Source organism: Garra rufa, chromosome 21 (assembly GCF_049309525.1).
Source record: "Garra rufa chromosome 21, GarRuf1.0, whole genome shotgun sequence".
NCBI lineage: Eukaryota > Metazoa > Chordata > Actinopteri > Cypriniformes > Cyprinidae > Garra > Garra rufa.
The window spans coordinates 25,580,122-25,594,680 of NC_133381.1; the positions used below are offsets into that span (position 1 = coordinate 25,580,122).

Genomic DNA, 14,559 nt, shown 5'->3' on the forward strand with positions numbered 1-14,559 from the left:
GTACTTCGGAAAACTGCTGTCATTTAATACATTCTGCATCTGCAACAATAAATACAACTTGAATTTCTGTTACTTTAGCAGAAAGCTATACATCAATTCTCTGCAGTGATGGGCCAGAGCTCATCTCAGTTAGTCAACGTTTCAGCTTGTTTCTGGGAAAAAAGGACATAGAGTTCTCAGTACCAAAGACCAAAGGGACTATTTGGACTTTCATCAGCGACAGATGCAAATGCAAATGACTATCATGGTATGGAGGTGCAACAGAGCAAACGGCGTTGGTGATTGAAATATGTGCGAAGGTAGCATTAAAATAGACCCACCCAGCAAAAACTCGTCGAAATGACGTCTGGTGCTGGGTGGGGAGCCATGTATTGGGACTGTAAAGACACATACTGCCATCAAGATGACGTTTTTTCATGGAAAGTCCATGGTTATTAATGCCAGGTCTCATTCTGCATGTGCTATAACAGCATGGTTTCATAGACAGACTGAATGTGCTAGCCTGGCCTTCCTGCAGTCCAGACCTGTGTCCTATTGAAAATGTATGACTACTTGACTAGTCATGAAAAGGAGAATCAGACAATGACAATCACAGACTGATGAGCTTCTGAAGTAGTTTATTAAGCCAAATTGGACAATTTTGTTTGCCAAACTTGAAGTATTAGTATCCTCCATTCCCAAACGATTAAACATTGTAATTAAAAGGAAAGCTATTGTGGCACAGTATTAAACATGCCTCTGTCCCAACGGTTTTTGAGTGCATGTGTTGCCATGAAAATCTAAATTTGGGTATTTACTATGAAGTTGACCACTGAAAACATTGAAATTTTGTCTTTGTACTTTAGTAAGTTAAATAAAGGTTAAGAGAATGAACAGATAACATACTCTTGGTTTTATGGCATTTGACGAAATGTCCCAACTTCTCTGGAATTCGGGTTGTACCTATAATTATAAAGATGTAGAAAAAAGGGGTTTTGGCAACGTTTATGTGTACATTTTTCAGTTCTCTTTGCATTGCGTAAGATCTTTTGCCCCCACAATTAAATCTAAAAGCATAAAACTAAGCATTTTAGAGATGTTTTTTTTTTTTTTTTTTTTAATATTTTGTATAAACGTTCTCGGCTATCACTCAATGCGAAGTCTTTATTAGTTGCCCCACAGCGACATCTCGTGTTTCAAATCCTCAACATGGAAAAGGCGTTTGGGTTTATGTGGATGGTTTGTTTCTTCTGAGCTCCCGTAGATGTCCGCTGCTTCTATGGTTCCGGTAGACACAGAGTGCCGCCCATGCGGAGGAGGAGGTCACATCCCACAACAAATTCTCATCCTGGTCGCAAACTCACCTGTCAGAGTTCCTCATGCTGCTGGTTCGGCGTTCGGCAGTAGGTTTCGGCGGTGTGGCACGATGGGGACTGCGCTGTCTGTGCTCTGGAGCGGGCCGGTACCGGGACACTGTGCTGCTGCCCCGCACTGACTTCCCCATGAAAGTGAACGGGCCGAGCCTACTGGAGCGAGAGATCCAGATCCAGCAGGTAACGTTAAAAGTGACAGCTCCAGATACAAATACAAGTAAGCTGTCATTACTGATGCTGTTAAAAAAGAATCTAATCTAAGTGGTTTTGGTCTGTTACTTCATTAATCACTCTGAATGATTATGACAACATTTGTGGTATTTCTATTACAGCTACACACCTTGATATCACGGATGAGATTGTGTTTTGGTGGAGTTTGTTTGAACTTTTCTGTGTTGTTCTGCAGAAATGTGGCTTTGACCAGCTGTACACATGGCAGAGAGAGAAAAAAGCTAAAAAGGAGTACTATCTTCATGATGGACCACCATATGCCAATGGAGACCCGCATGTTGGGCACGCTCTCAATAAGGTACATGTTGTTAAATTGTAAGTACACAAGTCATGGCAATATACAGAGTTTAAGAAATGCAAAAATTGAACTTGTTTTGGGGATTCAGGGCCTCTCATTTTCATACCGTTGATCTACATATGTTGCACACCTCAGTAGATTTAGTAGGTATGGCCTTAACACAAGTAGATGTTCCTGGATCCACATCCTGTATTTTTGCTTAAAATACATCATTTGTATAGCTAAACCTACAGGAATGGAAATATGCTTACACAAACTAGTAGATGTAGTCAGCATCTTCATTTGATCTCTCTTGCAGATCCTCAAAGACATCCGGAACCGTTTCGAGGTGATGAGAGGCAGACAGGTGCACTACGTGCCTGGTTGGGACTGCCATGGGCTTCCCATTGAGCTCAAAGCACTCGGAGACCTGGGAACCAGTGAGCTGACTCCTCTACAAATCAGACAGAAAGGTCAGGATGTCACATATAATGAATTTGTACACAAGTGTATGAACAGTAAGATTCTTAGTAAGTTTTTTTTCTTATCTGCTCACCTAGTCCGCATTTATTAGATCTAAAATGCAGCAAAAGCATTAATATTGTGAAATATTTTAACTATTTCAAATAACTGCTCACTATCTGAATATATTTTAAAATGTAATTTATTCCTGTGATTTCAAAACATTTCAGCATCATTCAGCATGATTTCATTTTCAGCATCATCATCACTCCAGTCTTCAGTGTCACATAATCTTTCAAATATGCTGATTTGCTGTTGAAGAAACATTTTTGTTACTATTATCATCAATATTTAAAACAGATGAGTACATTTTCTCAGGATTCTTCAAAGAATAGAAAGATCCAAAGATCAGAATTTATCTAAAATAACATTATGCACAATACCATTCAAAGTTTGAAGTCAGTATAATTAAAAATTTTTGGGGGAAAGAAATTATAGAAATTAATAGTTTTAATTAGTAAGGATGATTTAAATTGATCAAAAATGATAATAAAGACATTTCTAATGTTACAAAAGATTTCTATTTTAGATAAACGCTGTTCTTCTGAACATTCCATTCATCAAAGAAACTTGAACAATATCTACTCAGCTGTTTTCAACATCATAGTAATAAATGTTTTTGAGCAGCAAATCAGTATATTACAATGATTTCTGAAGGATCGTGTGACTGGAGTAGTGATGCTTTTTTCCAGCTCATTTTAGAATAGAAAACTTAAAATATTTAAAAATGTTACTGTTTTGCTATATTTTGGATCAAATAAATGCAGGCTTGGTGAGCAAAAGAGACTTAGTTAAAAACATTAAAAATCTTACTGTCCAAAAATTTTAGACTGGTAGTTGAAGCTTTTGTGTTTATCTGAAAAACCTGTCAGTTACGTAACATTGCTAAGATATATTTCTGCTTCTGGTGAATCAAAAACTGCCTGTGTATTTCTCCGTTCAGCACGGGAGTTTGCAGAGAGGGCCATATCTCGGCAGCGTGCTGCATTCCAGCGCTGGGGTGTGATGGCCGATTGGGAGAATTGTTATTACACCTTTGATGGGAAATATGAAGCGGCCCAACTGAAAGTCTTCCAGGAGATGCACAACAAGGTGAGAGATGTTTTTTCTGTACAACACAGCTCAGCATGATTGATTTCATTCCATGTTTGAGTATTTAAGGAGTAGTTTGCCAAAAAATGAATAGTCTGCAAAAAATTATTTACACTAATGTTTACACTACTATACAATTTTAGAGAAAAAAATGCAATATCGTGAGCATTTCAGTGTCATGTGATCCTTCAGAAATCATTCTAATATGCTGATTTGTTGAAAACAGTTGTGTTACTTAATGTTTTTATCGAAACTGTGATACAGTATTCTCTGATGAATAAATTAATATTGAAACAGAAATATTTTCTAACATTGCAGTTGTTATTAATATGATTTTTTTTGTAATTTAATGCATCCTTGCTAAATAATTTAATGTCTTAAAAAAAAAAAAAATGCTGATCCCAGACTAGGAGTGGGCGATATATAGGTAGACATGTTTAACTGGTAGAGGTTTATCAACTGGTAAAGATGTTTGACTATGGTCTCTGGTTACAGGCATTTTTGTCCTTTTGCTTGTAAATAGTTTCTTATTCTTATTTAGTCACTGACTGTTTTCTTGTCTTCAGTGAGCTTGAGTTTTTTTTATTTTTATTTAGGCTAGTATTAGTTTTTTTGTTTGTGATATTGACTCTGTTGACATGAATTACAACATTTGTTTTATGTATAAAAGAAAAATTAAGTAAGCACAACTATATATATATATGTGTGTGTGTGTGTGTGTGTGTGTGTGTGTGTGTGTGTGTGTGTGTGTGTGTATATATGTATACGTTGTTACCATAAAATTAAAACTACTTATATCATGATGTTAGATTTTAGTCATATCGCCCACCCCTACCCCAGACTTTTTAAACAGCATTGTACAAACCCTCATGTCATTTCTCACTTTACCCCTCTTTTTTCTATCTTTGTCTACAGGGTTTAATTTATCAGGACTTCAAGCCCGTTTTCTGGTCACCGTCATCCAGGTGAGAAGCTCAGTGTTTGCAATCCCACACAAAGACATTAATAAAGCTTTGAATTTGAGGGTTTAGATGTTATACAGATTTCTATAATATTTTCTGTCTCTGTGAAGGACGGCGCTTGCGGAAGCTGAGCTGGAGTATAATCCAGAACATGTGAGCCGTGCTCTATACATCACTTTCCCTTTGCTCACCCTGCCAGCCAAACTCGCTGCACAAGCAGGTGTGTGTGTGTATATCTGTCCCGGTGCCGCACACTCTTTATTCAGGCCACATACACAGTTAAAATTATTTAGCTGTTTCTGACACCAGTGTCTCTGTCTTTGGTTTAGAAAGTTGGGGTCGTGTGTCTGCTCTGATATGGACGACCCAGCCATGGACTATTCCAGCCAATCAAGCGGTTTGTTACATGCCCAAAGTACAGTAAGTCACACACCTATGCATCTGTGAGTAGAATACACATGATAGGATTTGATGGAGGTGTTCATGATCACATGTTGTTTGTCTTCTTCAGGTACTCTGTAGTGAAGCGAGCTGATAATGAGCAGCTCCTCCTAGTGGCCTCAGAGCGCATCAACAGCCTTGCCTCCATGCTAAAGACAAACTTGGAAAGTTTAGCCACATTCGCAGGTAGAATCCAGTGTTTGTTTTTGCCCTGAACCACTTCACATGATGCCTTTTAAACTGGTCTAAGCATCATTCTGTCTTTCTTTCACTCGTCTTCAGGGTCAGACCTTGAAGGTGGAGTCTGTCAGCATCCCACAATTGCTTCAAAAGAAGTGCCTTTGTTGCCGGCTAATCATGTGACCATGACTAAGGGAACGGGATTGGTCCACACAGCTCCTGCCCATGGCATGGAGGACTATGGTGTTGCAACACACTTTAATCTGCCAATAGTAAGTCACCCACATCTGTATATGCTGAAAATGTAAAAATATTGGCTTGTCATCGTGATTTTTAATCTGCTGTCTTTCTTTCTTTAGGAGTGCATGGTGGATGAGGAAGGCAGGTTTACAGAACTGGCTGGGCCTGAGCTGCAGAAAAAATCTGTGATGACTGAAGGCAATGCCACAGGTGAGAAAGAGATGGAGGAATAGGATAATGTGGATACAAGAAAAATAGAACTAGATTAGACTATTAACTAATTAACATTAACCAGTGTTTTGTGTGTGTGTGGGCAGTAATGTCAATGCTGCAGGCAGTGGGTGCCATTGTGAAGGAGGAGGACTGTGTCCACAGTTACCCGTATGACTGGAGGACCAAACAGCCAGTCGTGATCAGAGCCAGTAAACAATGGTTTATTAACACAGCCAGCCTCAAAGATAAAGCAAAGGTGAGCCAATAGACTCCTGAATAGAATAGAAACCTGCTAAAAGGAACCCCGGCTATTAAGACTTGTGTGGCTTAATATAACGCAAATGCTGTCTCTTACTGAAATATGTAGTAGGAAACCAAAGAAAGTTATTTAAAAACATCCACATCTTTTATATCTTTTCATATCTTTGTATATTTTATGCATATTTTATACATTTATTTTGACATAAGATGGTTGCACTCGGTGAGCTACTGGTGCTACCCGTTGTTTTTACCACAACAACTCAACAGTACCTCAACAGCTACTAAAAGAGTTTACAGGTGGTGGTGGATATAAGCATAGGCTTAAACCAAATGTTGTACCATCCATTTTTCCCCACAAAGAGTCTAAACACTCGTGGATATCGAGTGCAATCCGTCCTGAGAAACTCCTTCAGTGACTGCCTTGCCATGACAAGCGTAGGCATGTTTACATCCTGCCAGGATGGCATCTAGCGTTTCTTGTCTCTGCCGTTTGTAAGCTCTTTCAGTAGCTGTGGTCTACTAAAAGCTTCAAAGGCATCAGGACTAAGTGGAGAGAACAAAGACGCAGGTCTTTAAGAAGTTTTATTCGTCCACAGGCATATTCCCATTCCTTTCTTTTTATTGCTAAGAAGAAAGCAGTGAAGACTTACATGACTTCTCTTGTTGCCCTTTGACTGAAAATTACAACCAAAAGCCACACAATGTGGGATCCTATTAGTGTTTTTTTCCTGAGTTGTGTATTCAGAGTTGTTTTGTGGTAATGTGGATATTTTAAATATTGTAAATCTTTATTAGGTTTTCTACTACATATTTCAGTAAGAGATATAATTTGTTACATTAAGCCATACAATTCTTATTCAGGTTTCCCTTTAAGAACATATATGGGTCATATTTAACCCTCAAATTTTAAATGAGTAAATGAAGACTAAATGAAGATTGTTTTACAAGGTAAAATTTTTTTTGCATGAAAATTAAATTCTCCCTAAATGCTGAAAAAAAAATTCTGTTTTTCTTACTGTAATGTAAAAAAAAAATTAAATAGCAGAAAATGTGTTATGTATTCATTGTACTGCCTATATATATCTAGACTGTTAAGATTTTTTTTAATTTTTACTTTTTTTTTATGTGATATGGGAATGTGTTTTTTTAGTTACTCATGCAAAAGTATTACGAATGTAACCAATTCTTAATAAGTATTAAGTTATATAAGTGATTATATGCAGAATATAAACTTTTGGTGTGTTTTTATAGGATGCCCTGCAGAAGGTGCGTGTGATACCCGAATCGGCGAGGTCTGGTTTGTTGGCAATGTTGGACAGAAGAACATACTGGTGTATATCTCGGCAGAGGAGCTGGGGCGTCCCCATCCCAGTGTTCTACCATAAAGAGACTGGAGAACCACTCCTAAACAAGTATATACTTACACCATCATAGACACACTTAAACACATAGAAACTCAACTTAAACTATAAATTGAATTCCCTCAATCTTTCTCAGACATTCAGTGACACACATCGCTAAAGTTTTCTCTGAGAAGGGGAGTGACAGCTGGTGGACAGAGCCAGTGGAGACATTTCTGACTCCAGATGTTCTTCAGAAGGTACATTTTTATATACTTCCAGTAGAATTAAAAAATATATATTTTTATTTAATGATAAAGATTTAGTATATGTTATAAACTGTTCGTCAGAGTAAAGCAGGTGCGGTATCTGATTATGTGCGGGGTGAAGATGTCCTGGATATCTGGTTTGATAGCGGGGCCTCATGGGCTGCTGTACTACCAGGTGAGTTGTCAAAGTGGTTCTTAACTGTTACATGTATTTGGTGTCTGTCTAGTTCCATAAGTATATTGTTGTTTACTTTTAAGGGTCATTTGGTTTGTTTATTGTGCTGTAGTGTAATCTTACTGTCTTTCTCTCTCTTTTTCAGAATCAGATCCGCGTGCAGACTCATACGTAGAGGGGAAAGATCAGATCGGTGGCTGGTTTCAGTCGTCTCTCCTCACCAGTGTTGCTGTACGAAATAAAGCACCCTACAAGTGAGTCATACAAATGCATGTGTTTACACAAATAAAAATACACATGACTAAAAAAAAAGCATATAAATTACCTTCTGTGTGTGTTTTAGAGCTCTAGTGGTCCATGGATTTGCTGTGAGTGAGAAAGGAGAAAAAATGTCTAAGTCCATAGGCAACGTGATCGACCCAGATGTCATTATCAATGGAGGAAAAGTAAGATATGATCAACCAATGATAGAATCAAGTGATATTAATCAGTCAGTGTATTCAAACATCAATTTCTCTCTCTCAGGACTTGTCTGTTTCTCCTCCATATGGTGCTGATGTTTTGAGATGGTGGGTTGCAGAGTCCAATGTGTTTTCGGAGGTTCAGATCGGACCAAACACACTAAACGCTGCTAAAGAGAGCATCAACAAGGTCTGTCTTATAAATTAATTGCGTTAATTCCAAAGTAAATTCTTTAAAGTTAAATTTCAAAAAAAAAAAATTATTATTAATAGTTTTTTTTTTTTTTGGCAAGGATGCACTATATCCAAAAAAAGGACATGTTACCCTGGACCACAAAACCTTAAGTAGCACAGGTATATTTGTAGCAATAGCCAAAAATACGTTGTATTGGTCAAAATGATCGATTTAGGATATTATTAAGAAAAGATCATGTTCCCTGAAGATATTTCGTAAATTTCCTACTGTAAATATATCAAAATTTAAATTTTCATTAGTAATATGCATTGCAAACTTTTTTGTTAAGAGCATTTGTAAGATTTTTTTGCCCCCTCAGATTCTAGATTTTCAAATAGTTGTATGAAAGCTTATTTATTCAGCTTTCAGATGAAATTTGATGCTTATGAGTGGTTTTGTGGTCCAAGGTCACATTTATAATGTTACAAAAAAGTTTTTGTTCTAAATAAATGCTGTTCTTTTGAACTTTCTGTTATTAAGAATAAAATTGTCAGTTTGTACAAAAATATTAAACAGCTCAACTGTTTTCAACATTGATAATAAGAATGTTTCTTGAGCATCAAAGCAGAATTAGAATGATTTCTGAAAGATCTGACATTGAAGACTAGAGTAATCGCTGCTGAAAATTCAACTTTGCCATTATAGGAATAAATTTAAAATACATTCAAATCAGTTATTTTAAATTGTGATGTTTCACAATGTTATGGTTTTACTGTGTTTGAATTTGTTTAAATAAATAAAATATACTTTTTATCTGAAACTAGAAAGTCCTACTCCACACTTTTGAATAGTACTGTAGATTGAAATGTTTACATCCTAAAGACCTCACTTTCAACTGCTCTTTTCGTTTTCCAGCTGAGGAACACGTTGAAGTTTCTCTTAGGGAATCTCCAGGGTTTTGATCCCCGTTCCCAGGCTGTGGACCCTAAACAAATGCACTACATAGATCAGTACATGCTGCACGTGCTCCGAGAGTTCAGCATGAAGGTGAACCTCAATGTTAATTGGTTAAAATGTTTGTACAGGCTAATAAACCACCTCTGAGCTGCAGTCGGTTACATCACGTGTGTTTGTGTGTACTATAGGTAACGGATGCTTACAGCGAGTTTGACAATGGCCGTGCCATCCGTCTGCTGCAGTCCTTCATCACTAGAGATTTATCCAACTTTTACTTCAGCATAATTAAAGATCGGTAACCATTCTTTTTCTTAAATCCTTTTTTCTAATGTTCTGTAGCAAAAAATCTCACTTTCTCTTTTTCTCTCTCAGGTTGTATTGTGACCCTGAGGACTCCCTTGGTCGGAGGTCCTGTCAGACGGTCCTAGAAGAGATTCTAGATGGAGTGAGCCGTTCTATTGCTCCTGTACTTCCTCATCTCGCTGAGGAGGTGTACCTACATGCTCCTGGACATGATGGTACACACACAATTTCCGTACAGCAGATGCTGTATGTCTACAGACTGGTTATCTCACTATAATGCTTCTCATCTCTCTTTGTCTGTAGAGGGGAACACTTTGTTTCGTAGCGGTTGGATTAACACCAGTTCTGTGTGGCGGAGACCAGGACTGGAGGAAGCAGTAGAGGGCGCATGTGCTATCAGAGATTCCTTCCTGTCATCTATTCCAGGACGTAATGCTGCTGAGTATGAGCTTGTCATTGCCATTGAGCCCGGCCTGTTCTTTGAGATCATGGAGGTACGTCATTTTTTTTAAGGCTTGTTCACACTACAAATGTTGGGAAGAGAAAAACAATTTGATTGTGATGTGTCTGTTCAGACAAGTGCATAAATTGAAGATGGACATGCAAATTCAATCTTTGAAAATAGGTAGTGCTGATAGAAAATATTACAATAACCCTGTGCATACAGTGTCTTGCGAAAGTGTTCATACCCCTTCATTTTTTTTCTCCCTCTACTGTTCATACACCATTATAACAAATCAAAAACAGAATTGTCACAGCTTCATAAATCTATATATAAAAAAACTGAAATAAGTACATTGCATAAGTATTCATACCCATAACTCAGTACTTAGCTGAAGCACCTTTACAACCTCAAGTCTTTTTGGGCACAATGCGACCAACTTTGCACATCAGGATTGGGCAATTATCTGCCATCATGCTCTGTCAGCTTTGATGGTGTCTGACACACATTTTCAGGTTTCTCCAGAAATGTTTGATTGGGTTCAAGCCCAGGCTGTGGCCAGACCACTCATGGACATTCACAGAGTTGTCTATAAGCCACTCTTGCTGTGTGTTTAGGGTCATTGTCCTGTTGGAAGGTGGACCTTCTGCCCAGTCTGAGGTTCTGAATGCTCTGAACTAAGTTTTTATTAAGGCCATCTCTATATTTTGCTGCTGAAAAACAGCCACACAGCATGAGGCTGCTACCAGCACACTCTGCAGATGATGAGCAGTGCCTGGTTTCCTCCAGGCACTGCTTGGAATTGAGGTTTATCAGACCAGAAAATCTAGTTTCTCACAGTCTGAGGGTTTTTAAGATGCTTTTTTGCAAATTCCATTTGTGTTTATGTGTCTTCATTGAGGAGAGCCTTGAATCTTTCCACACAACCATAAAGCCCAAATCGGTAGAGTGTTGCAGTGATGTTTCTCCTATTTCTACATGTGATCATGGAGCTCAACTAGAGTGACCATTAGGGTCTTGGTCACCAGCCTAACCAAAACCCTTCTTCATCAATTGCTTAGTTTGGCCAGGAAGCCAGCTCTAAGTTGTTTCTTCCATTAAGGTTAACAGAGACTACATGCTTCTGTGAGCCTTCAATGCAGCAGAATGTTTTCTGAATTCTTCCCCAGATATGTGGCTTGATGCAATACTGTTTCTGAGCTCTATAGGCAGCTTGTTTTTTGATCTGAACTGCATTTTCAGCTGCTAGACCTTTTAATGTTTGTCTTTCCAAATCATATCCATTCAATTTAAATTTTTACAGGTTAACTCCACTTGAAGTGCAGTAACATCTACAAGCAATTTGAATGCTCCTGAGCTTATTTTCAACTGTCCCATATAAGAGTATGAATACTTATGCAGTGGAATCATTTAATGTTTTTATTTATAATAAATTTGTAAAGATGTTAAAAACCTGCTTTGTGCTTTGTCATTATGGTGTATGGAGTGTAGATTGACATGGGAAAAAAGTCATTTAAAGCAGTTTAACCTGAGGCAGCAACATAACAAAATGTGAAAAAAATGTAGGGGTATGAATACTTTCGCAAGGCACTGTAAAGCACTATGCAACCTTTTGTTCACATTCAAACTACATTTACATGTTTTAAAACAACCATTTAGTTTTTTTGTGTTCGCTATGTGTTCAATGAAGTGGTAGTGTTATGTAACAGCAGTGGCTCTGGGCATGTGAACAAGAGCAGTCTTATTTGTTGGCCAGTTTTCCTTGTGCAACGGAAAACAAATTAGAACACCTCTGTGTTAAAAAAAGTGTCATTGACAGCATGCAAATGTTTGTGTTGGTGTGAACACATTCATTAAAGGGATAGTTCACCCAAAAATGAAAATTCTGTAATTAATTACTCGCCCTCATGTTGTTTCAAACTCATTCCAAGACCTATGTTCATCTTCGGAACACAAATTAAGATATTTATAATGAAATCCGAGAGCTTTCTGACTCTGCATAAACAGCAATGCAACTGACATGTTGAAGACCCAGAAAGGTAGTAAGGACATTGTTATAATAGTCCATGCAACATCAGTGGTTCATCCGTAATGTTAGGAAACTACAAGAATACTTTTTGTGCGCAAAGAAAACAAAAATAATGACTTTACTCAACAATTTCTTCTTTTCCGTGTTTCTGAATTAGCTACTACGAATGTTCACTGTGAAAAGGTCTTTAAATACATAATCAAATTGTGTGCTTCATTTGCTTACAACCACATGATTTCATATCTTTTTTCCACTCCTCTCTGTTAGTCTCTTCAAGAGGAGCCCACTTCCACCTGCTCCCAGCTGACCGAGCTCATGATGGCCTCACGCACGACTCTGACAAGCTCTCTACCGCGGGATTTGACATCGGATGCCGTCATAAGTACAGGAAACTTCCTCATCAACCTGGAAGGTAAGATAGTTTTCTTCAGGTATAAACTATCCATTTTTTTCAAGTCCCCATGAAATTAGTACAAATATGTTAGCTTTAAGGTTGTCTGTAAGCATGTGTGCTCCAAAGCAATGACAAAATTCACATTTAGAAGATATAAGCATTCAAAACTTGCGCTCTCTAACTTAAAATCAATGATTTTAATGACATCACCCTGAACTTCAGTTTCTCATCAAACTTTCTGTCCAATCAAATGCTCCCTAGAATCTGAAAAGTCCCCCCCCCCCCTGAAATCGGTCACTTGAATTAATGTTTTCTGTATAGTGAATTCATTTAAATTTTTCTTAATGGAACATGATCTTTACTTAATATCCTAATGATTTTTGGCATAAAAGAAAAATCTATCATTTAGACCCATACAATGTATTGGTTGGCTATTGCTACAAATATACCTGTGCTACTTATGACTGGTTTTGTGGTCCAGGGTCACAAATATATAATACTGAAGTAACTTTTTCAGGTAGTTTTGTAAGACAGAAGTGCATTTTATTCTGTTCATCTGTGTGTTGTGTAGGCGGTGTGATCCGTGAGGAGAGTTCCTACAGCGTAGCTGCGATGCCCACCTCTCTCTCACGCTGTCCGAGATGTCGGCGATACACATCAGATGAGCCAGACTGCTTGTGCCCACGATGCCACACAGTGCTGGAAAATGCCAAGTAATCACCCTGACTGTTGCCATGACAACTGCCCACCCGCTGGCCCACGTCCTCCTCCTCCGGTGAAAAAGACTGCAAGGGCTAACTTGGACCAGAATGAAGCTGCTGTTGTAAAAGATAGTTGTCTGAAGCTGTGGAAGAGGGGGATCGTGATTCTCAGGGGTCAAATGGGAGATGAACTGTTATAACTGAATAAAGCAGGAATTTGGAAGGATGGGAGATTCTCAGCTGAGACAAAATTGTTCGCAAAAAACAGATATGAGCACTGACTGTAGTTCTCTGCTACAGGTTTAAAGGGATAGTTCACCCAAAAATGAAAATTCTGTCATTAATTACTTACCCTCATGTCGTTCCAAACTCGTAAGACCTTCGTTCATCTTCAGAACACGAATTAAGATATTTTTTTAAAGGATTTAAAGATCTTATGGGTTTGGATCGACATGAGGGTGAGTAATTAATGACAGAATTTCCATTTTTGGGTGAACTGTCCCTTTAAGCAAACTGAAAAGGGCCTTTGCGTATGTATATGTCCGCATGTGCTTGTTTTTGCGGTGGGTGAAAGGTTTGGTTGAACACGTCTAACTTTATTTTTATGTATATTCAAGCCACGAAGGGGTATATTTTATTCTGTGATATTTTGAACTTGAAGATGTACTGTTAATGTCAGAGTGACTCATTCATGAAGCCAAAGCAGAAGTCGGTTGTGAAACCAGTCTCTAATTAAAGGTTGTATCAGCGATTTCTAGCCTAAAACATAAAGTGTCAATTTCAGCTGACCTTTCTTCACGATCCGCTCGCTGCTTGCCCCATAAATTGTCTGTGAAAAAAACGCGTCTCTCTGGTCAGCCTAGGGTCCGAGATATGCCAAAAAAACAATCGGCACTACCAACCTTTCCACAGATAAACAAACAGTGTTCCAACCAATCAGCGTCAGGGGTTGTGGACTTTCCTACTGGTGCTGGGATGTGAGGGAGGCGGAGCGAAAGTCCACAACACCAAACCCCTGACGCTGATTGGTTGGAACACTGTTTGTTTATCTGTGGAAAGGTTGGTAGTGCCGATTGTTTTTTTGGCATATCTCGGACCCTAGGCTGACCAGAGAGATGCGTTTTTTTCACAGACAATTTATGGGGCAGGCAGCGAGCGGATCGTGAAGAAAGGTCAGCTGAATTTGACACTATGTTTTAGGCTAGAAATCGCTGATACAACCTTTAAATGTCGGTTTATCTAACAGTGGGTTTACAAAATTTAAGCGTTCATTCTGCTTGTTTCATTAATGAGGCTCAGAGAGAAGAGTTTGTCAGTTTTAGTTTCTCAGTTTACCTGTAAATTGATGCTTTATTGCTAAACCAATAAACAAAGTACATACAGAAAAGAGAATGTGAATCTCAATGTAAATCTTCGTGTTCCCACTTTCCCAAATGTATATAATAGTCTTCTTAACTTGTATTCATGACAATTTACATAAACGTCTTTTTTTTTCTAGGTCAGATTGCGTACATAGGTGTAAATTCACATTTAGTTTGAGCA

General features: G+C 38.2%; 1 protein-coding gene across 1 annotated transcript; it reads left to right on the forward strand.

Moving 5' to 3' along the window:
- Positions 1-1,254: 1,254 nt before the first annotated feature.
- Positions 1,255-14,409, forward strand: iars2 (isoleucyl-tRNA synthetase 2, mitochondrial). The gene is made up of 23 exons (XM_073826782.1): positions 1,255-1,532; positions 1,759-1,881; positions 2,180-2,333; positions 3,326-3,474; positions 4,390-4,439; positions 4,547-4,656; positions 4,766-4,856; positions 4,948-5,063; positions 5,160-5,329; positions 5,417-5,507; positions 5,615-5,766; positions 7,023-7,183; positions 7,269-7,371; positions 7,462-7,555; positions 7,701-7,809; positions 7,899-8,001; positions 8,081-8,206; positions 9,107-9,238; positions 9,337-9,443; positions 9,521-9,666; positions 9,755-9,945; positions 12,190-12,334; positions 12,888-14,409. Exons 1-23 carry the CDS (start codon positions 1,359-1,361, stop codon positions 13,031-13,033), a joined length of 2,943 nt encoding a protein of 980 aa, XP_073682883.1. The 5' UTR covers positions 1,255-1,358; the 3' UTR covers positions 13,034-14,409.
- Positions 14,410-14,559: the final 150 nt, after the last annotated feature.